Below are 24340 nucleotides of genomic sequence, written 5' to 3'. Positions count from 1 at the left end.
TTCTAGCAGCTAGTTCTTGTGTTAGTGCTTTTTCCGTACCACTTTATCATTTTGTTGGGCTGAATGTTATGTTTACAATATGTATTATGTAATATGTCCACAAAAGGTTTAAGTGACGAATTGAGTAACTGAGATGAACAATTATCTTATCTTATCTTAAGAAACCAGCTTGGATTTCAGCTTCTTTTCACTCTCTTGCAACTAATCGATAGTCTTTGTTGGAAAATTAATCACCTCTTTGCAAGCAAAGAGGCCGAAAATAAAATCATGCAAAACGTGAGAAAACGGTACCATTGCGTCTATCGCTCAAGTGACGTCTTTATACAGTTAATTAAGATACAAAACGCACTATTAAAGTAACTGCTTGGTTGGATAGTATTAAAGAGCAGATCCACAGTTTTTACGGTCAACAGTATATGTATACCCTTTGTCACAGCTTGTAGAAAAGGTGTCCAAGAGTCATGGGAAAACCTGAGGGGAGGTCAACAGAGACTTGCATGTAACAGTTAATATGAGCATCTTTTAAAGTGACAAATTAATATCAATGACCTTAAGAGCATAAGGATTTTGGAGGGGAAGTTGTACCGGCCTATGCATAACAATACAATCTGAAATTAATAACACAATGTGTTCTGCATGAGACATATAACAATATATGATTGATTTGAGGTTCAAATATTCTCCCTCTCATTCTCATTTGATTGTAAACATTCATAACTTCCTTAGAGACTTAGGATCACATTAATAAGCTTTCCTGACAAATCCTTCCTTTTCATTATAAGGTGTGGCTTTCTTTGTCAGCCTGGCTGGTGAGACACCTCTCAAGCCTGAGCATAAATGGTGCATTTAGTGCACATAAGTGAGGAAGAGTCATTAAAGCCTAAATAGCATACAGCGAAATAGCTATAAGGAAAACCTTAAGCCACTGCCTGGATAGTAAATACAGTAACTGATCAACATTAAAACAGAGTTCATTCCAGGCACCAAGTAACAATTAATCTCTGCTTTTTTCTATGCTACAGACAGAAGATTATGTCCTCTACAATGTGTCCTCACAACTTTGTTGATCCTGTCTTTTTCCTCTCTGTGCCACTCTGAGATCAATAGCTGTCCTTTTTGATATCTGCTTTCTCAATAATGTTTGGGGTGAATTGCAAAACTAGAGAGAAGCCTTTTATTCAGTTTAACTTGCAGGTGACCAGCATTTCCATTATTTATTTAATAGAGCTTCATTTTTACAGTTTCTTGTTTTTGTGATGGATTCAACAAAGACCTCTTTCAGAGCTTTTGGTCTTTTGTGAGTAGTGTGCTCTACTGTTCATATGTGTTAACTGCCTCTTGCAGTTAGCACCTTCATTTTCGTAATTCACATGTTTGCTTAATCAAGCCCTATGTATTGTTTCCTTTTTTAGGGTTCAGGTGAACAGTCAATTAAACCAATTGCCTAGTTTTGTTCGTGTTTTATTGTCACAGCTTTATTCATTTGTGACTCACAGCCTCATTTATACAATATGTGTCTGAGTTGTTTGCGTAAATGTGGAGGCGTATCTAATCAAGTGGATTCAGAACTCATATCTCAGATTCACCTTTGTATCTGAGTCAATAGCTTTTCAAACAGATTAAGACTTTTTTAGAGAATAGTGTGCTGTTCTTAGTTAGTCTCAACCGACATTTGTTCTCTTCAAACCAGGGTTGTTTCTGTCCTTAATCCAACCTGACACACATCTCTGTGAGGGATGAAGACAGAAGGAAGTGACAAGAATGGAGAGCAAACACATTTCTTTGCATGGATTTTGGGTCGTTATTGTGGAAAAGTAAAAAAATAAGAATGGACAGAAAAACTTAATTTTGTTCATCTGAATGAAGTTTTTTCAATGCCAATATGAACGTAAGTTAACTGAAATAAATTAAACTGTATATAGCTCCACTAAAATGCACTAAAATATAATCAAAATGAATGAAGTGATCCCAGCTAAGCTGAAGTGCATCTGCAACAGGGGTCGCTGACTCTGAGGGTCAGCGAGGTAGACAGAGAGCAAGAAGGGAGCTGCTTTCTACATTTTTAGCTTAGCACTGGGACATTTGAGGCAGATTGCAAGTGACAAGCTAATGACCGTGGCCAGTGGGAGCCCAGCAAGCCGGAACACAATCCACAAATGACACACGTAAAGAGCAAGTCTTTCACTCATCTGCTCTCCCTGTCTTTACCCACTCTTAGTCGTCCGTTATGGCGTGCCAAATATAAATGCACACTCAGCTCAGACACAATTAATTCACCTCTGTACCCGTCGAATCAGAGAACCACTCTTTGAGCTCACACTGCTATTTTTCTCTATTTTCTTCTTGCTAACAAAGTCCCACAGGAGCTCAAGCCTATTTGCTTGCCACGAACAACCTGCTATTTCCACCAATTTGCTTGCCTAGATATGTTGAGTAGCTAACTTTAGTCACCTAAAGCCTTTCGCCATTTTTTTTCCCTTTGGTCTGCTGGGTGGTAAGTTGCCTCATTTGGTCTCTATGAAAAATGAATTGGGTTTATTGGCTGCCAAAGCCCTTTGTGCAGGTGTTTCTCTGGCCTCTGATGGCTCCCAGCTTCTGCAGATTAAGTCTGCGACACTTGAGGCCAGTGGGGGAGTCTGGACTGTTGCTGTTGGGCATGAGAAGAGAAGCTTTATTTCCTGCCAGTGCTGGACTCTAATCTGACAGAGACATTTTCTGTTCAGCACTTCTATAGGACTCATTAGAGCGCTCTTTACTCGCCTGTTTGGGTAGCCCCTTTTGGACAGGAGAGTGTGCTGGGGTGTGTGTGTGTGTGTGTGTCTGTGCGTGCGTGCTCCCAAGCATGTATATATCCGGTGCTTTTAAGTGTCTGAATTCCACCTATTCCCACTCACTGGAGCATTAGAGGATTCGTATGTGTGCAATAGAAGGGCCATAAACTCTCAACTACTCTCAGATGAGTGATATAACCCTGCAGGATAGCACACATTCCCTACTGTGTGAGAGCTCCACCTGCTGGCTCAGCTCCAGTCTTTTCTCCCCACCTGATCAAATGACAATGCGTCCATCAAAGCCCAGGCCTATTAGCTTCTTAGAGCCATCTGGTGCTATTTCTGTTTGATGTATGTGACCGAGTCTTAATGAGTCTGCAGAGAGTCACATCAAATGGAGGCTCTATTTACTAAAGCACTGTAAGCGGGGAGATGGTATTGATATTTCATTATGACTCTAATAAAGGGCAGCCAGTATTGAGTTTTCATTAATAGGGTTGGTTTGGTGCAGATTAACACGTCTGTGCACATCATAATGACTTGGAGAGATGCAGAACGACTCCAGCTGGGTATTTAACTGGCCTCGGCGCATGGACCGATCTACCAATCAACTGCATCCTTACAGTCTAAAGAAGAATGGGAGAGACAATGAGATATAGAGATACTGGCAGAGTCAGCCCAAGAAAAAAACATGCGGAGAACACTGAGGAGCCAAGATGTGATAACAAAGATATCAAGAGATCAAAAGAAGCACACAATGTGCATTAACAAAGAACACAATGAACCAGAGGGAGAAAAAAAAAGCCACAAATTACAATAGAGGTAAAATAGCAAAGACACTACCAACTAAGCAGGAACTGTTATCTGTGTATAGCTTCAAGACCTCTGGTTGGATTTGTTCTTGCCCCAAATAAATATGGCAAAGCTAGCATAGCAATAAATAAAAGGAACATTTGACCATTGCTGAAATACGCTGTGGATGTTCAGTAAGCAGCAGGTTGTGCGCAGTGACCAGTGGCCTGTCCTTGACGTTCATTTTCTCCCACTCCCTTTCGCTGCTCTGACACAATGGAGGCCTGAGCCAAATGGATTTATAGGAAATGAAAGAAGCCACAAAGCAGAGAGGCTTACATGGGAGGGTGGAAATGCACACACTGAAAGGGAGAGACCTCATCAGAGTGGTGAATCTGGGGACAGAGTGAACTTTCAGCACCATGGACAGCGTCACTGGGATGTAGAAGCTCTGCCTCTTTGTTTTGATGCTTTTTCATTCTGTTGTGGTTGAACAAAGTTTAATATTTGTTTTGTTTTCTGGCCATGGCACTGTTCTGGTGCAGTCTGTGCCTCTGGGACAAGTCCCTCTGATTGTAACTGGACTAAATAAGGCCTGTTCGCCTCCTTGAATTATCTGTAGAGCTGCGGTGCATCTTAAAGTGGCAGCGCCTTCATTAAAATGAGTGATGATCCAAGTCTGTTCCCACAGCAGCAAGCTAGGACTTTCAGGCAATAATGGATGTACCTTTTACCAGCACAATGTTCCTATCTGCTACTTGGTGTGTGTCTGTGCACCACGTTGTCCATTGTCTTTTATTGAGCGGGTAAGGTGTTCTAATGGACTCCATTTACACAGTTGTTCCACTGGATGGTTAGCTGTGACTAAAGCAAATATGTGTATGCAATGTAAAGCTGGGAGTTTGAGCAATTGTATCATATTGTGTCATAAGTTCACTCATAATTTCTATAATTCCTGATGTCAGTGTCACATGTAAAGGTATTTACTTGTTGATTTGAGTCCTGAGTCATTAAATACCAATCACTGAACATGCTTTCTCTGTTTCTTCTTGTGCTTACAGAAAGTGTCTCAGTACACCATTATTGTCCAGGCCACTGATATGGAAGGCAACTTGAACTTTGGACTCTCCAACACGGCCACAGCCCTCATCTCTATTACCGACATCAACGACAATCCCCCTGAACTTACAGTCAGAACGGTGAGTCCTATGTACAAACCTGATGATGATGATAGTTTATTCATTCTTTTCAAAGGGACATACAGTACTATTGATATTGAGTGCAGATGAGTGGATAGTTTTAGTTTTTTCCTCCTTGTAACAGTTTGTTATTCACTCTGTTGCTCTCGTGCACATTGTTTATGTAGGAAATGTGCTTTGAAAAAAAATGTGAAAATGAACCGCATTTACTTTATATGTGAAGGGGTAAAATTAAATTCAAGATTCAATAAACCCTCACAACACTACAATAAATTGTCTAATCCTTAGAATTAACTCAGAAATTAGGCAAAAAAAACAAAAAAAATTATGCACAGGAGAAATGGGCAGAGGATATAACTGGCCAAGAAACACTGTGTGAACCACAACATATGAAGGGACATGAAAAGGTGCTGATGAAGATCAGTTTTCTACTCCTTCTCTTTGTTATGCTTTATTACTCAGCCGGGGTTTGTCTGCAGGCATTTGGCTCCAGTCCCTGATACCTCCACACTGCTCTGACAGCACATCGCCTTACAGCTGGTCTATTTTTCTAAAGCAGCATGTGGATGTGCTGAGGTGGAGAGTTTCTTGGTTCTAAGAGTGACAATTACTACATGAAAGGTTTCTGATGAGGAAGCAGCCTTTGGAGGCGGATACTCGTTCGGTGTTTGCGTGCATGCTCTGTCTTCTCTGTACATCTCTCTCTGTCAATATCTCACTTCCTCCTTCTCTTAATTCTCATAAAGCAGAATTAAATGCTGACCGCCATCTTACAGACCCACTGTAAATGCATGTGTGAGCTGGATTTGTGAGATTTCAAAGATAGACAGATGTTGTTTGCAGCAAAGCGAGCTGTGTGTCAGTGTCTCACACTGTGATCCCCATCTAGCAGGGCTGTGGTCTGCCTGCATGTCAGTACAGTTCCAGCCGTGTGCTCTGATAAGAGCCGCCCAGCTGTCAGAGGGAGAGCACAACGAACAAGCCTGCTGGTCCCCTCAGAACTAGTTTCCATCCTTGTCTGTGATACTGGTTCCTTCACTGCCCCATACTAAGGAGCAGTTCTGGGCTGGAGTCCCCCCCCACGGGCTAGACACTTAAATGTCATCCTTCAATAACCACCCATAAACACATGTTAAAGATGCTTTTTGGAACATTACTGAAATTATTCGAGGAGCAGGGGAGGCCTAAAAGAATTTAGGGTTATGCAAATGTTTTCACTGTGCTGGAGGAGTGGTATAGCCATACATGTGACTTGTTTTTCCTCTCAGATGCTGATCTTAGCCTCCACACACATAGAGACACACACACTTTACACTTGAAGAAATTACTGTGGAAATGTTGTCGGAGCACATTGGTAAAGTACTGGCTCACTGCATCTTGGTGTGCGACTTCAATATGTTAATGAGCAAAAATGAATAAAAGTGTTTTCTTGTTGTGTGCTCTTTCCACGGCTTCCTCAATCTTTACTACGGTACTTGTTTCGCTTCCCACACAAGCAACGAGACTTGGAGCAGCTTGGTAATTATTTGTGTATGACAGACGCAAGAAGAATTTATTGCTCTCTGTGGGGGGGCATAGAGAAAACAAAAGCATGTTAATTAAGTGAAATTGCTTGTGGGGGTGTAAACCAAGCTGATATATTGCATCTAATCTAAGAGAAAAAGATAAATGTTTCTTTCATCTCTCCACTTGGGCCTCAAAGTGATGCGCTTCCGTTATGTTTGTCATTGCCTGATAAAGCAAGACAATGTTCCCGCCACTTCCTGTCTAATCAAGCCAAATCAAATGAATGACACCTTCCTAAAGTCTACCATGCTTTCACTAAGTAATGTTGAGCAGCAGAGCTGTTGCTCAAACGGATGTAGTGCCACAAGTATTCCTCTCCTGTCACTTTTGGCTTTCAACTGTCTCCAAAAAGAAAAGAGACAGGCTTGATATACTTTATGAAGTAAAGTTGCCAGTAGCTATGTCTTTATCAAAGATATAACAGCCATCATCAGTGGACAGATGCCAGTCTGATATCGGTAGGAGTAAGTTATCGTGTAGCATTGCTCGTAGCTTTCTATAAAAGAAAGGCAAGGTGCTTTATCCTTGCTAAGCTCTTCTAAAATTGAATATTTTCATGTATTTAGTCAGTTTTGGTAAGGTATCTGTTGTAAATTTCCTCTGCTGTGATAAAATAAGACTTACAAATGTTGCAATACACTGTACATTTCTTCACTGATGAAAGGTGTATTGAAATACTTCATGAAAATCGCAGAAAGTGTGATGTGATTGTCTGAACCATCTGAACCATCAACATCGTAAAAGTATGTGTATTGTGCCAAACTGAGGCACATTTTGTCAGAGGTTCTTTTGCTAAGGAGGCAATTGCTCAGAAAGTGATTATCTAAACCATTCACAATCTGTGACTCTAAAGACAACCACATTTTGTTTTATTGTGAAGTGTTTAACATTGTTGCCACATAGTACAAAGATTTGAGGTTTGATCCTTCCGGCTGGGATCCACAGCCTTTCTGTGTGTGGTTTGGGTGTTCTCCCAGGGCCTGTCTGAGTTTTCTTTAGGTTTTACACTTTTTATCCCAAGTTGGGTCAACCGTTGATTCTAAATTAAGTTTGAGCACACAGTCTCTCTGTTAGTCCTGTGACATTGTGACATGTTCACTGTGTAATCCAGTTCTCTCCAGTGACATCGGGCCTTGTCTCCAGCTCAGGTTAGAAGAAAGCAGGTATAGAGAATGGATTGATGACAACATGTATGATATAGATGATATATTATATCATGTTACCAGATAATATTTATTGATGTACAAACAACTCTGCTTATGAGGGTTTTGATTTGATCCTTTATACAACTTATTTTCACCTTATGAGGTTGAGCAAGCTCACACTGTTTCCAAAATTGACCTGAAGGAATATTTCAGGTTTAAATTGGATAAGCAGATCAAGTTTGTATCCCTTCACTCTGAATCCCTTTGATGCCTAAGTCGGTGGCACTGACAAAACCTTTAGTGACCACAAATTACAGTATCATAACTTCTTTCCTTATAAGTACTACTAAATCTTTCAGAAAATCTGTTTCCCCAGTGTCTTATCAGTAGGTCCATATTGCATTTTAGTGAGAGGCCATTTTGGAGAGTCTCCCCTGTACAATCAGCACCATTGAATACGACTCTGTAGATGCAAATTTCATTTGACCATCTGTAAGTGCGGCCAGACAAACTTGGAAGGTTTGTGGCTGCATTTTGCTAAAGCTCATAGTGAAAAAAAAATGGATGAGCCCGGACACAGAGGGCTGTGAGCACATATTTAATGGGTTGTGTGCTTATCGGACCAGCACGGAGACAGGAGAGGAGGAGGCAAGGGTGGAAAAGAGGGAGAAGGGGAGAGGAAGAGAGGAATCAGATGTTATGGACGCTGCTTCAATCCCACGATGAAGAAGACATTAAAGTGACCAGCAGCTGGCAGACACACACCATAAACAGGCTAATGCCTCACAAGTGGAAACACGGATTATCGTGAGGCAGGGAGAGTTTTTACCCTGTGTGTGTGTGTGTGAGAGAGAGAGAGAGAGACTTCCTCTGAGTGCCCATCCTTCAGTAGCCAGATAAATCCCTATAGAGAAGGACATGTATCCTATTGTGCTGTAAATTCCACTTCAGGCTCTGCAGCTGTCACCAAGTTTCCTCCTGAGTTAGTTCATCTGGGAGTTGTTTCAGATTGCAAAATAATGAAGATCATTAGCCAAAGATTATTCCTACTGCTGCCTTAATTACAATACTTATCTAATTGCTTATTAAGACCTGGATTTGGTTAATGCACACAATCTAAATTAAATGGGTAAACACTTAATTGAAAAATCCATTTGTTCAAATAAAGACTTTCATATGAGCAGATACTGTGTGGAATGAGGAACTGCATTAACATAATGGAAGATATGATTTTCTATTATCCACATTTGAGCAAATAATGTCTCTTGTCTATTTTTTCTTTCCCTCCCATCTTTCTAATTTGTTTTGCTACCACTTTGAGTTCATGCTTCAGAGCAGTGAGCATTATCGGCATGACCCTAAACGCATTTTGTTTTCATAACAGCAATTATGCAAAATCCAAAAAGATAGATGATAGCTCAAGCAAATGTGTAAAATCTCAATAAATCAAGTTATTATAAAGCATTAGCTGACTTCTTGGGAAACATCATCATAATGTTATGTCTCGCATTCACTCTGTGCTCTCATCTCCCCTCCCTCCTCTACTTCCTCCCCTCTGCCTCCCCTGCAGTTTTCTGGGGAGGTCCCGGAGAACAAGGTGAACGTGGTGGTGACCAACCTTACAGTGGTGGACAGAGATCAGCCTCACAGCCCCAACTGGAATGCGGTCTATCGCATTGTGAGCGGAGACCCCTCTGGACATTTCACCATCCGCACCAACCCCATCACAAATGAGGGCATGCTTACAGTGGTCAAGGTAGACATGAAGTTGGTTTCTCTGTACACGGTCCTGATATGAGGACTTATTGTAATGTCTGATGCTTTCAAAATCAAAGCATACAGTTGTCATTTCTGTGTTCTCTGTATCCCTGTCTCTATCCGAACTCTGCCTCTCCCGGGTTCTTCTCCAGCCGGTGGATTTTGAGATGAATCGAGCCTTCATGCTGACCGTGGTGGTGTCCAACCAAGCCCACCTGGCCAGTGGCATCCAGTCCTCGCTTCAGTCCACAGCGGGAGTCACTATCTCTGTCCAGGATGTGAACGAGCCACCCGTCTTCCCAGTTAATCCCAAAATGATTCGTTTTGAGGAGGGGGTGCCGGCCGGGACCACTCTTACAGTGTTTGCTGCCCAGGACCCTGACCACTTCATTCACCAGATTGTCAGGTACGGCCTTTGTCTTGAGTTCGTAGCTTGAAATGCTAATGTCCTGTAAAATGAGTAAATGAACATTCTAAACTAGTACATTTTTTGGCAACTGTTAAGCAGTAAAAAGAAACTGCAAAGACCAAATATTTTTATAGGATTATCATCAGTTGAGTAGGTGTCTCTGAATTGTCAGCATGACCAATGTTTCATCAGTGCCGGGGGCGTTCTCCACAATTTATTCCTCTTCTGTGACATTCTCAACCTATCCCCCGCCCACATCACTCTTACCTCCCCCTGTTGCCAGGCGACTGGTGTGAAGAGGTCATCTGTAATGAGTTGTACGCTGTCTGTCTGCCCTCCCTGTATCCCTATCTTCCTCCTCATTGATCCCTACCTTCCTAACTGGTCTGACACGCAGCGGGCACAGTGCCATCGAGGCATCGACCCTGTGTGACAGAAACTCACACATGCCCACTGAGCTTCAGCAGCACTGTTCCACTCCATCGCCAGCACCAACGAGGGAGATAGATTTTTCTTAATGTCAGTGAGATGGCTCCTTCTTCTGAGAAACCAAGTGGAAATGTTACTGAATTGATAGCGAAAGGGGTGATGGGAGATGGGCTCATATATAAACTGCTCAGAGGTCCGAGCTATCCCCACTTCTTGGGTTTCTTTTTCTAAAAAGTTATGCAAACCAAGTGGGCAGTGCTCCTCTGCCTTTTGAGAGAAGTAACAGCTTCTTTACTGAACTCCCTTCCTCTCCTCCCTTCCCTTCCTCCCACTTGCTCCTGCTGACCCTGTCGCTTTCTTCCATGTCAGTCTGTGTGTCTTTTATTGATGGGAGCTCAGAGCTGCTGTCTTTTCTAAAGCAGCTTGCCAGCAGACGCTCAGCTCACATCAGCCTAGTCTCTACTCCTGTATTCCCTTTAGGCAACCTCTCTTGAACCCTAGTGCACTATATACACAAAAGACACAGAAATGCACAAACATATACCACTATATGCACACTAGAATGCACGCGAGTACCGCAAAGCATGACTGAAAGTGTGAGCGGTGGTTGGGAGAGGAGCCAGCTCAGGCTGTTTCATGTCTCTGAATTTCTTTCCTCTCTCTGGAGGAAAGAGAGAGCAAGACGATGTGCGCCCAAGCTCTTTTTGCAGCTTGATGTGATTTAAATGGCAGCAAAGCTGAATACACTTTTGCTTGTATTTGTGTGTTCCTGTGTTCTTTGTTAGTGTTTGATTGTAAGCCTTGAAGAGTGACAGTATTTTTTTGTGATGTGAGGTCATGCTGCTGGCTACTTCTCACTTATAAAGGTTTTAGTTTAAAGCTTGTAAGATCTAAGGTGTACTCCAGCATTTCTATAAATATGGAGAGTCCGTAGAGAGAGAATAGATTTTTTTTAAATTACCACAATTTATAACAGCTGATATAAAGATCTTAAAATTTCCTCACTCAAACTCAGTGATACGTGACTTTAGATCCTCCTCACCACATAAATGCAAACGCTATTTAGGATTTAGATGTATTCGAGTTTCAAAGTATTTCCCACACAAATCTCAGACATACAGGAAAATTTACAGAAAATTGTTTAAATTGAGAGTGAGACATAAGCATGTGTTAATAAAACCACCTTGTCTACATTTTTATCTCAACAAATTAGGTTTCCAGGACCCAAAACAAAACTTTGGGGGTGAATTTTATGTTTTGATGAAAAAAAAATCCATCCCCAGAGATGCAGTGAGACATTGTGCTCCACTGGCTGCAAATGAATACTGCAGGGGGTGACATCCTGTTGGCACGGGAAGGAGATGAGAGTGCCAGGCACGCACCACACAAACACCAGAATCTCACCTGCCGGGCAACAGCAGACCTTCACTAACACAGTGTGACAAGCTCTTTCACTACAAATTATATTTGTTGTCATCTCTTTAGTTTAACTGTAAAAATATAGGCTGGTGTTGTGTGTGTTCCTGTCTGTGTAAGCTACAGCTGTTTTATCATGCTCTTTGTATTAGACCAGCAGTTTTTTTGTAGCTGGAGGTGATATTTTCTGAATGCCTGCGAGCCTCTGGCTAACAATTGTCAGCATCCAATGCACTCCTTTAATTCAGGCCAATTTCACCATTGTCACGTTCTACTGACCGTGTTTACAGAGAAACACATCTCTGATGTCTCTCACCCGCTTTAATTTTTTTCTTCCTGTGTCTCTGAACCAATATCTTGTCATGACGTTAACACAGCAACCCTCTGGTGAGGGTTCTCGTTCATTTCTCATTAGAGCTGCAGAGCTCCCTCCACTTAGTGAGCTGTTGAGAGTTCTCATCTGTGTTAATGAGATTTACAGACTTTATAAAGCTTGGAAAATGTTTCCAATATTAAGAACGATAAGAGTTGTCAAAGCAAGCGTGTGGGTACAAAGAACAGCAAAGTTTTTAAAAGCGCTCCTCGACTATTGTTCATGTGGACACAGGTTTTCTTCATGCTAATGAGCCGCTGCTGTCGTAAGCTCGGCAAACATATGTTCCACTCTCCATGTCACCGTAATATTTCAGAGGTGCTTGGCTGCTGTCGCTTATTATGGTAATGAGCGTTCGACCTGATAATGGGCACTTTGGATCAACAAATAAAAGACTCGGAGCTGCTGGTTTTAAATAAGAGCAGGCTGCGAGAGTCATCAAGTGAAATATGTGCATGCTTGCATTAGAATTAGATTAACTTATTCTCGCTGTCTCTTTCCTCTGTGTTTGCAGGTACTCCAAGTTATCAGACCCAGCTAACTGGCTGAAGATAAACAGGACCAATGGTCAGATCACCACCATGGCAATGCTGGACAGAGAGTCCATGTACGTCAAAAACAACATGTACGAGGCCACGTTCCTGGCATACGACAATGGTAAGTCTGGTAAGTCTGGGTGATTGTGCATGTTGTGATGAGCTCTCATAAACACTAGGCCACACACAGAATCATAGTGATATGTTTTTAGTCATTTGCGACAGATATCTCCACAATCACTCAGTGGATTTGGATTGGTAAAGTCCCTCCCGTGTCTGTGGTGATCTGGTGTGCCGTTATGAGGCTGGTGTATGTTGTTTTTTTTAGGCAATATTACAGTAGATGGATGTCAACTACATTTACTCCTCATTGAGATGAATTATTACAACTTCAGTGAGTCTCCAGTCAAACTGCAACTTTCAGCTCAAAGCAAAGTCTGCCATGTACGGCTGTGCAAAGCTGCTTGGAAGCTGTAGACTCTTCTTTGTTTGTTTCCTTTGATTAAGACAGCAAAGAGGTTTGTTTACCACTTTTCATTATCACTCGTTTTTCAGATACAAAGTCCTGCAGCACAGGCAGGAGATTAACGTTGCAGTAGTCGTAGCGGGTCAAAGCGTGATCAAACAACACATTTTCTCTAACATATTTGACACTATTAAGGCATGGCCCAAATTCAATTGTTAGGACTGGGATTAAAGAAGGATCTCTATAATATTATATTGATTCTGTTTCTCAGAAGGGTGACTACAGATACTCAGCAGTAGTTTATACAGACCAGAGGCCGAGCCTCAAACCACTTTAAGTTAATTTCATTTAAAAAGCCTCAGGGGGCTTTAAATTCCCTTTGTTCTTAGACCCTCGATTTGGGTGCAGAAATAAATCTACAAAAAAAACTTAAACAGGGGAAGAATAGGAGAAGCCTCAGGACAAGAAATGTTCTAAACAGCTCTGTTTTATTGGGATGTGAGAACTACGGATAAATTGAACACATACTGTATGTAAGTGTCTTAAGCTGTTTCCTTCACCTCACATAAACCCATCACCTCTGTAGTGAAAGAACACAGAGAAATCTATGAGAGGAAGGTGTAAATGGAATGGAAACATGGACTTCTGACTCATCCTTGATTGAAGTTGTCATTACCCACTTTGATACAAAGTACCCAAGAAACCAAAAATTGACTCAAGAACTGATATCTGCACAGTTGTGGTCTAATCCTTCAATATTGTGTCATCAGTTAAACAAGTCTGTGGTTGAGTTCAAGCGTGGCATTAGAATGTGAAAGATGTGGCTGTGGACCCACAATGCACGGTCAAAGGAGTTCTCAAAGAAATAGGTCAACCCTGTAAGAAAAACACCAGGAACAGGAACACTGGCAGCAGTCGAATCAACAGTTTAGTAGATTCTCAGAAATAAACAACGCACTGCTGAGTTCAGCATTATAAAAAGACCTGGACGTCTTTGGAGCATTGATGGAGGATCACAGAATATTTCAAAAGATGCAACAAGATGTAGAGCTCACCCAGGAGGCAAACCTATCCTCATCCAAGAATGCCATAAAGGAAAGACCGTACCAAAATAATTCCAGAAGTGAAGAAAAAAAAAGGCCAGATTAGACTTTGCCTGTAAACATCTTAAAAAGTTCATACGTCAGCCTGTACCAGAATAATGAGAAAAATCTCAGAGAAGGCTTTGAAAGGCAGATGAAGGATGCAGCATCATCTGTAAAAGAAATGGAGGCAGTGCAATGGCGTGGACACGCTTCACCTCCAATGGCAGTGGGTCATTAGTGTTTGTTGATGATGTGTCAGACAACAGAAACCAGAAGCAGATTTCACCACATACAGCAAAACAGATTACCAAGGAGTTTTTGAAGATAAAGATGTCTCATGTTCTGCAATGTTCATGTCAGTAACATGAACTCAGCCTGATAAAAACACCTCCTTTTTTTCCCCCGATGGCAAAACTAAAAGCAGGAAGAGCAAAAAATGAATAACATCTAAATACAGCAGCAGAAAAGAGCTCATCAAAGCATCACAAAGAAGGAAACCCGTTCTTTGGTGACGTAAGGGCTTCATCCTTCAGGCAGCCATTGCCTGCAATTATCACAAAATGATAAAAATTTGTCTCCTCTGAAAAAGAGAGAGCATTATGTCTAAGAGCAACAATTCCTAAACCCTTCATCTAATTTTGATGTGAATACAGTCAATTGTTCAGCTGAGCATCTGCATTGTTTATATAACTGCAACATGAATGTGTTTTGGTAGATAAAATGACTTACACTCGACCCCTTTCAACCCTCTGCTGGACCACCTACATTTTGGTTAAATTGGTCAAATTTACTAAAAAAAACACCCCTTTAAAAAAGGTCTTGAATATCAACCTTAGCTGCTACATTATTCACACAGATAAATAGAGACACCTGCTCTGTGTGTAAGTAGGAGGGACCCAGGTGTTTTGACTCCAGTGAGAAATGAGAGATCGGTCGCCCTGAAGCACACCAACTTAAGCTCAAAGTGTTGACTGCCTATTGATTGTGGAGACCAGTGTCAACAAGGGGATATATTCTAGTTTGATTGAAATTCTCTTCAGATATTCTACTCAAGCGAAGCGTAAGCAGAGGCAACAAAGCACCCAGCCAATCATAACCGACAAGACGGTCGATGGGCCTTGGGGCCCGGGGCAACGGACCTTTACATAGTTGATGCACCAAGTTACTGTGTGCCAGTGAAAAAAAAAAAAAGAAGAAGTTGAAATCCAACACTGATGGGCTGCTGGGGTAAACTCTGTCTGTGCTGCGCCGCATCGGTAATTTAGATCAGCTTGCTGACAGTCCGTGTGCTGGGAGCTGTCAACTGAGTATCAAGGCCACAATAAATCACTGTTTGTTCAACGGAGCAGTGCAAACAGTGTATACATTCTTCATCTGTTGTTTAGGGTTGAACTGTTATCATCAGAGGTAGCAGCACTGAATTTTACTCCTTAACTTAATCTCTTGCATTTTAAGGGGACAGCAAAGCATCATCTGCAAAGCATAAAATAACTACACTTGTGTGCAGTACGGCTTGTATGTCACGTAACTGACAAATGTCACTGGTTATCACTGGTGTTTGTGATATAAAGGACTTTATGTCAAGTTAGTGTGATCTTCTATCAGCTTATAGTGGAGTCACGTATAGAATTAACCGTGTATATCTATTTATTCAAGGAGTCCTGCTACATGGGAGTTTGGCCATATTACCGCCATAAAGACAAAGAGGGGAGTAAAGAGGGAGGAGGTGCAGGAATCAGCGGTTGCGGATGCTGTTTTGCGGGAGTATACATTTGAGAAAATGCAAGAACAGACATCACTTCCTTAGAAGCAAAAACATGAAGATGTGAAGCACTTTTTGGGATATGCTAACATTGGTTTGGTTTTACTCAGATGGAAATCACTGATGAAGAATAAGACAAGCTGGCAACAAAGCCTTGTTTGCTTATTTTCTCTATAACAATTAATGTAGCCAAACAGTATAGATGAGTTTGTTGCTCGATCGTAGGTGGAGGGCTTTTTAGATAGTTCCTATTTCCAACTTGATGTCAGTAATTGTTACGCACTTTCTATTAAACAACTCTCAGACCCTCTAAAGGGTGCTCTTCTATAACGTAAGTTATAACAAGTATTTTGTTTCTGCTGCTCCAAGTCCATGTAATGTGAATTTAGAACATTTTTTAAAACAAAGGCCACTTTTAACATTTTTTTTAATTTGAAGCCGTTTTCAATCGAAAAATTAGGACGAAATTGTTTGCAAATCATTGGATTCTGTTTTTTTTTTTTTATTGTACACAACGTTCCAAGCTGGGAACATTCAAGTGAAGCACGCATACCTTAAAAAAAGAATTTACGTTGCATGTTCTTTAGCATTTAAACATTATATCCCAGTCTCAGGATGCTTAGTTCGTTCTCATCCCCCCAAAAATGGGTGAAACCTTTGTACATAGTCTTGTTTTCAGATAGGAAACAATCCCTTCCAACAAGCAAGTTATTTTTTGTTATTTCTAAATTGAGATAGTTTTGTATTGAATAAAACTGTCCTTTTTTTCTTCTTCTTTGTTTACCATTTTCAATGTATTAGTAAACTGTTTACTCTCACATTAGAGTTCAGACTCATTACATGTGTTCTTGCTGGTTTGAAGTTGGAAACAGTTTGATTGGAAACAGACCTGAGGCTCTTATTCCCAGAACAAATTTAACACAAACAGCAGCAGGGGGAAAAAAACACACACATTCAGTTAAAAAGCAGGTTGAAAGCAGTTTTTGCTGTTATTAAACATCAACAGTTGTATGTGGGTTGGTTCTGGCCTGGTCTGCCAATAAGGGAAAACCTGGTAAAGTTATGATGATGAGCTTGTAACGAACGGTTAGCATTTGACTCATTTCCCAGGGGGCTTTGCAGAGTGCAGATAACAGGAATCTGTACGTGAGCATTGACCCCTCCAATATGAGTCAGTGTGAGTCACTACGTATATGTGTGCTCATTTGTTTCTGTGTGTGCTCTGCTACAGCTGTGTATAGTATTGTCCTTCCATTTTCAGCCACTCAGTAAACAAAACCTTTTCTTCTCCTTTGTTTCTTTGCTTGTGCATCTTATTTTCTCAGTTCCACGAATGACTCAGCTACGAGTATGTAGATGAAAAGAAACAATTACCATCCGCTGTAGCGCTCTCATCACCCTGTCTTCTTTTTGCTTCTTTCTCCATTTTCCAATCATTTCATCTCTGTTCCACTGCTTTTCTACTGTATGTTATTGGCTCACCATCTCTTTTGATCTCTTCATCTCTTCTCCATTCTCTCATCTTCCCCAAGGTTCGCCTCAAGCCAGTGGGACGGGGACTCTCCAGATTTACCTGATCGACGTGAACGACAACGCACCGGTGCTGATACCTCGGGAGGCGCAAGTGTGCGAGCGTGCACGCCCCAACTCCAGGATCAACATCACAGCTTCAGATGCTGATGCTGACCCCAACGTGGGGCCCTTCGTCTTTGAACTGCCTTCTTTTCCTACCAACGTTCGTCGCAACTGGACCATATCCAGATTGAACGGTAATTAAATGCTGGATGTTGTGTTTAAGACAGTCAGATGTCAAGAAATGGGTGCTTGTGATGTCAAATTTAGGAGATATTAAAGAATGAAAGATGCGTCCTTGGGTGAATTAAAGCATAAACTTGATGAGATGCGAAACCGACCTGCAGAATCTGGCGACATTAATCTTTGGAACAGGGACCGCTGTAAGCTATGAGGGAAAGTCCAAGTTTAAGAAAATGTCTCAGAACGCTCACAGTGAGAAACGCGGGTGCCATCCAGCGTTTGACGCACAATCCATCGTTTGTGACAAATGAGATCCATTCATCTATCCGTCCCCCGAGCAGCCGATCTGTCACCTAATCCAACCAGATGGATGTATCACAGCGGTTGTCTTGAGGACAAATCTGATCACATACCTGGATTTTTCTCCCACTGAGTCCTTTGTCTTAGCTTCGCTGAGTGATAGATGCTGAAGGTTACACACTGTAGTTTTGTATGTATTTATATCTGTAATGCCTTCTCACATGCATCCATGGCGGAGTGATTGCAGTGCAGATGTAGTTTGATGCAGCTTTGATTTGATATGTCATTCACTCATGCACATAACATGGTATCCTGCTGTAAACAAAATGCCATTTCTCAGCAGTACACTAAGTAATTTTCCCATTTTCCCTCCTCTCCTCTTTCATGTCGTCCCCCCCTCCTGCTCGCACACTTCCACATTTTGCATCTCTGTCTGACCCTCTTTCTGTAGGTGACTATGCTCAGCTGAGGCTAAGGATTCCTTACCTGGAGGCAGATGTGTATGAGATCCCCGTCATAGTGTCAGACTCGGGGAACCCTCCTCTATCCAACCGCTCTGTAATCAGGGTCAAAGTGTGTCCCTGTGACAATAACGGCGACTGCAGTGCCACAGGGGCCGTGGCTGCGGCCGGCCTTGGCACCGGGGCCATCATCGCAATACTCATCTGCGTCATCATACTGCTCAGTAAGTGCAGTAAAGTGAAAAGGATCAAACAAAAGCACTGTTGGAGCATTGTTTGGAAAATCTTATCATTTACAACATCTTGGAAGAAAATGAGTTTAACAAGTGTGCATATTGCCCTCGTGTTCTTGCAGGCATGGTTCTGCTGTTTGTGGTGTGGATGAAGCGCAGAGAGAAGGAGCGGCAGGCAAAGCCCCTGCTGATTGACCCCGAGGACGACGTCAGAGACAACATCCTCAAGTATGACGAGGAGGGAGGAGGAGAGGAGGACCAGGTACTGTAGATGTACACATGATCCACAGAATCATAACAAAAATATCAACCAACAGTGACATTCCAGAGAAACAAAAACCCAATCTTCCAAGTTTTTGTTTAAATATGTCTTCAAATGACCAACATTAGTAAAGCGACATCTAAAATAAAGAGACATAAACTAGCACAGATTTTCAAAAGCCACAAAATTTTGAAGAAAAAAAAAACTGTCCATTATTGAACTATAATTTATACTTCTTTCATTTCCACTACCATGGTGTGAGCTGTAGCAAAGGTATGCAGCTGATGCTGCTAGTTTGTTAGTCTGTTGGCAAGATCACACAAAAACTACCAAACTGCATTTTGAGAACCTTGTTTCAGAGGTGGAACGTGTTCAAAGGATGAACTGAATCTGATTCTCATTTGCCCTTCACCCCATGTATGTTTAGGATGGTGGATCGCATCAAATTGAAGATTTAATTTGATCTGTTGGTCTCCTTAGCAAGGCTACTCACAGTAATAATGAATTGGATTGAATCGCATCGAACTGGAATTTATTGACTGAATTTGTTTTCTAACTTGTTTACTTCGTAAAGTGCCCTGAAATTGCTTTTCTTGTGAATTGAAAATTCCAAAAGAGGACACTGGCCCCCAGAGATAGTGAACCATTTCTGAGGGAACTTTTAATCAATTACGATTAAATTTTCTTAATTAAAAAGCTTATCATAAGATAGTAAAAGACAAACAGTACAAGTTCCACCAGCTTCAGCTCGCTTCTCTTTTTGTCCAAACAAAAATATTCTGCTTCCTATTTCATAACAATGAAAGGAAGAAAAGCATCAAGTATATTTTTGTTAGAAAAACAAGTTAAGACAGTTATCACAATAATTTCTGATTAATTCATTGCAGTTATACAGTAAATAAAAGTGATGCCGCCACCCTTAGCTTGTTCCTTACCTTGAAAAATAGAGCAAAAAGAGCATTTCTCTTTCTGCCTACATCAAACACTGAATTAAAACATGTGACACATCAGCCGAATTGTTGCTACGGTCTCAACCACCTTTAACCATCTGAGCTGTTGTGCTCCTGGCTGCAGTTACACCAGTCAAAAGTGAAACGTCCAGAATATTAAATGAAAAGTAGCCTTTATCTTTTGTTTTTTATTCGACCAGAACACCAAAGCTCCCAGCTGACCATTCCAGCTGAGAGACACGAAGCCCTGACATACTGAGGCTTAGAATAAATCAAGCCTTTTTTAACAAAACACACGTACTCTCTGCTGAGTACTCGTGAATATTATGAAGATAAATACAAATTTATGGCGAAAAAAGCTAAATTGTTATACATTATCCAAACTTGGTGATGTGACTTTGCTTTTCTTTTCAATTTAAAATAAAAGGTCAGTCCTTTTTCGAATCAGGGGAATCTACAAAGGCCATACAACACAGATTATCTGTCTATAATGAAACTGAAAATATCCACGATCAACAGAAGGACCAAGTATTTATTTTTTTTACACTTTTAGAAATATTGCTTCCCATGTGTAGTCGATTCCTTTTTCCTCTCACCAGGGCTCTGCTTTTATCAGATTTTTATTTTCTAAGTAGATGAAAACCCCCAACAGTCAGCTGCAAGAGTTTAATTCATTAAAAAATATACAGCTATTTATGCCAGTTTTGATACTTGCTGTTTTCCAACACCCACACACAGCAGATATCGAGACCATTAAAAAAAAAACACTAGTAACAGATGGCTGTGGTGTTCATATGCCTATTTTCCCTCAGAAACACCTGTATGCTGATTTAGTGAGCATATTTATTAATTATCTGTGAGATAGCTGTAAAGATAGCTCAACAGCTTGTTTGTATTTATAGCTCAACATTAAATTTTATTTCTAACTTTGAAATCAATAAGCAACACAACAAACACAACTAGATTCGTAATAATCACTGATCATACATCCAGCGTGTATCATTTAGTTTTTGGAGAATAATTAGCACATAAATATCAGCAAAGTGACTCTGTGTTTGCTAGATGTGAAAAAATGTATATTCAAATAATTGGCTTTTATAATATATTATTCTATTGGGTAAAGAATTATATGCATTCATTGAACACATTTGCTTTTCTGAAAACGTTGAACTGAACCCAACGTATTTGCAAATAAAGAACTTGAACATGAACTTGTTAAGATTATGTGAGGTCCTCCTCCAGCATGCCATTGTCACTGCCTACATTTTCACGGCGCTACACCTTTTTCGTACTACATTACCCATGATGCATTGCACACTCCAGCATAACAAACCAGCAACGCTCCGCGGCAACGCTGGTGCAGTCCTGCTCTAAAATGGTAGATGATAGACAGATAAATAATGGACTACATTGTTGGAGAATAAGTTTTTCAGACAAAACTAAAAAATATACAAACAGTTTCTCTCCACACGCCTGTTGCACGTGCATGTCAAATTTAAGGTGTAGTATTAAATGAACTGAACTTTGAACTAGTTAAAAACTGAAATGGTGAACTATGAACTGAACTTTGAACGTGTTCATGAGAAGCATGAACATGCACGACACTGATGGTAATGTACATAATCAGAAACGTATGGTTATACCAAAGCTGCTATATTAATTTTGACATGTTGTAGGAGACTTTTTCAGTGTTTTCAGCTAGATAAAAAAAAACAAAAGATTAAAAAAATGGACTAGATAAGTCAATTAAGATAAAGATCAAGTTGTGAAACAGTTTATTTCTAGGTAATGATGAAGGTCTTAATCCTCCTCACCAAACTCGTGTTCCACTCTTTCCTCTCTGGTCTTCACCCAGGACTACGACTTGAGCCAGTTACAGCAGCCGGAGTCTCTGGACCACATCATTAATAAGCCAACAGGGGTGCGCAGGGTAGATGAGAGGCCCGTGATTGCTGAGTCGCAGTATCCCGTCAGACCCAGTCTGCCCCACCCTGGAGACATAGGAGACTTCATAATTGACGTAGGTTCCAGACTAAAACATTCTGTCAAAATGTGATTAAGTAAAGGTTTGAAGTTTTGGGGTGATTTTGTTTCCACAACTTGTAACTTTATCCCTATAGGCTCGACTGTGCCTCAAAATTACTGTTATATAATATCACTTCTTAATATTTACAAAAGAAAATTCAGAGATTCGCTTTTTAAAGAGAATTGCATTTCTGCCAGCAGCAGCACTGTTAAAGATGTCAGTGTCTGCCTCTGAGTCAACTTTCCGGCTCTGAAGGCTCATTAAGAAAAGGTATGGGTGGCTGAGCCAGATAAGACAAGTTTATTGCGATTTTTGAAGTGTTACACGTTGAATCTGTTCCCATGTGGAAAATTGCTCCTCCATTATGTTATTGGTGAACAATGATAGGCCTGTTTCCACTGCAGGAACTTGCAGGTCTTAGTACTTGTTCCAAAAGCAGGATTTCCTCTTATAGGACCTCCGTCAGAAAAAGTACTTGTGCAAGGGTAGATATTTCTGAGAAATTAGCCAGTAAAACTCTACATTCTGAGAAATCAATATTGGCAGCATAGATTCTCTTGTATCGGCTAATGCTACAAACTGCAGTGCAACAGTTGACTTGTTTCCCTCCATTTTTGTTTTGGCATTGCGGCCATTACTGCTTCAAAATTACATTGGATGTAAATCCTGTTCCTCAACAGACAGGGAAAGGCTGGCAAGGCTGATTAGTTCCTGTAAACATTGATGCTTCCTCCCTTCTGCCTCAATACAGTCTGTCTGAGAAGACGTCTTGTGTCTCTTTTCTTTATGTGACCAGGGTCTGAGAGCAGCAGACAATGACCCCACCGCTCCTCCTTACGACTCCCTGCTGGTGTTTGACTATGAGGGCAGTGGTTCAACTGCTGGCTCTGTCAGCTCACTCAACTCCACCAGCTCAGGAGACCAGGACTATGACTACCTCAATGACTGGGGCCCTCGCTTCAAGAAGCTGGCCGACCTCTACGGGGGAGGGGACGATGACTGAGCGTGGGGCTGTGCGGGGCTGTGGCAGGGGTCAGGAGAGATGGGACCGGTTGGATGGAAGTTCTTACAAACCACAGGCAGGGGCTGATGACACAACGAAGGCTCCACATTAGACATGTGAGGAATGGACCCTGACATGGGCTGCGTTGGTATGCTCACAGCGACCAAGCCCGCAGAAATGAACTCCGCTGCAATGCAACTGTATTCTGGCTTTATGATTTTTAGTGGCGAGTTTGTAGTGTGAAGTTTTGAGTTTTTGATTTTTAACTTTTGTCGTTCTCTCACTGCACTGGACCTGGATGTCTCTGGGGATGAATCAAGGCGGTCAGGAGAGACACGAATAGTGAATTTGTGCTTTGATTGATTGTTTAAAACAAAACCATCTCTTGCTTTAGTCTCACACTGAGGAGAATGTTTTTTTGGGAAGGCGCTCTCTGACTCTCTCTTTAACTCTGTCAACTTGAATTTCCTTAGAACAGAAGCACTGTCATTTTATAAAGTGCCTTTTGTGGTGTGTTTTTGTATCAGACTCCTGCTATCTCAGGATCAGTTGCCATTCGTGCAGTACAGTGGAGGCGCCCCCCACCCCCACCCCCACCGCGCTCTTCAATCCAGCCCTGCCTGTCCCTCTCTCCTCTCCCTTTCACAGTGGTGCACATGAAGAACCCCAGCAGCCAATCCCAGGAGGGAAGGACACAATCCAGGGCAGACTATCGGATATCATAACCCAAGGAATTATGGCCTGAAAGAAGCCAATGAGAGTTGATGTGGGGAAGACAAACCTCTTCTCCAAGGACCAGCTCAGTTTCACTTTCACAAACATCACCTGTCAACACAACTACAGCAACACGCTGACGTTGTGCGAGACCATTTTTATACATGTGGGGGTTTTATAATTTATTGGAGAATGCTTGCCTTTCCTCTGTGAACTCAAGAGTTTAGGAGCCTTTCCATTGAGACACTTGCCTGCCCTGTATGGTTTTGTGTAAAGCTTATGTAGGCATGATTTGATTAGTCCGACAGTGTAAGAGAGCGGAACTTAAATTGACTCGGAAGGTACCTAAGAAAGATTTTCCTGTCGCCTTGAACATTCCCGTTTTTTTATAGGCCAACAAAACTATTAAAAGGTGCATGATTTTTTTTTTTCTCCAACTGTTTTACTCAAAGCACTTGTTACTCTGTGGTGAGAATGTGAAAATAGTCAGCAGAATCTATATGAATATACTCTGTATAAAGACACTGAGAAAATAAAAAAAATACTGTAAGATACATATTTTTGAAGTATTGATAACATGAAAGTTGCTGCTGTTTCTCCCTCTCTCGAGCTCTTCGTTGGGCTGAGGTGGATTTTTGACCCATTCATTTTTGAATTGTGGATAGTTATGTTTGTTCTCTGTTGAAACACGTAATTCCTTTTTTTACTTTAAGATGCCTGCTTTTATTTCTTTTAGCTTCAGTTTTGCTATCTATTTTCATTTAAGATGCTTTGTTATACCCCTTTTATATATGCCCTTCTTCAGTCTGTACTGTCTGACTGACGTGTTCCCTCGGTCGCTTCTCACCGTGGAACAGTTGGAAATTCATTAGCCATGCCTGCTGATATTCTATTATTCAGTGTACTAGAGTTCTTTTATTCATTCTTCT

At 41.3% G+C, this 24340-nt stretch overlaps 2 protein-coding genes across 3 annotated transcripts in view; both read left to right on the top strand.

The window, feature by feature from the left end:
• The window catches only part of cdh4 (cadherin 4, type 1, R-cadherin (retinal)), a 205596-nt gene extending 181627 nt beyond the window's left edge, over positions 1-23969 (top strand). Inside the window, exons 9-17 of one of the 2 annotated variants that reach the window (XM_072382724.1) lie at positions 4625-4762; positions 9044-9229; positions 9384-9637; positions 12373-12515; positions 17240-17476; positions 18214-18447; positions 18579-18718; positions 21524-21688; positions 22491-23969. In XM_072382724.1, coding sequence (XP_072238825.1) covers positions 4625-4762; positions 9044-9229; positions 9384-9637; positions 12373-12515; positions 17240-17476; positions 18214-18447; positions 18579-18718; positions 21524-21688; positions 22491-22697 — 1704 coding nt within the window. In that variant the 3' untranslated portion in view covers positions 22698-23969. Of the gene's footprint in view, positions 1-4624; positions 4763-9043; positions 9230-9383; positions 9638-12372; positions 12525-17239; positions 17477-18213; positions 18448-18578; positions 18719-21523; positions 21689-22490 lie in introns of both variants that reach the window. The other variant, XM_072382723.1, reaches the window with a different exon arrangement.
• Positions 1-24340, top strand: part of arpc4l (actin related protein 2/3 complex, subunit 4, like) — a 238842-nt gene that overhangs the window by 109333 nt on the left and 105169 nt on the right. The gene's annotated exons all lie outside the window — the stretch shown is intronic.

Source organism: Leuresthes tenuis, unplaced genomic scaffold (assembly GCF_036924035.1).
Source record: "Leuresthes tenuis unplaced genomic scaffold, fLeuTen1.0.hap1 SCAF_3, whole genome shotgun sequence".
In the NCBI taxonomy this organism is placed as follows: domain Eukaryota; kingdom Metazoa; phylum Chordata; class Actinopteri; order Atheriniformes; family Atherinopsidae; genus Leuresthes; species Leuresthes tenuis.
The sequence above is the reverse complement of the archived record's forward strand: the minus strand, read 5'-3'. Positions and strand labels throughout refer to the sequence as shown.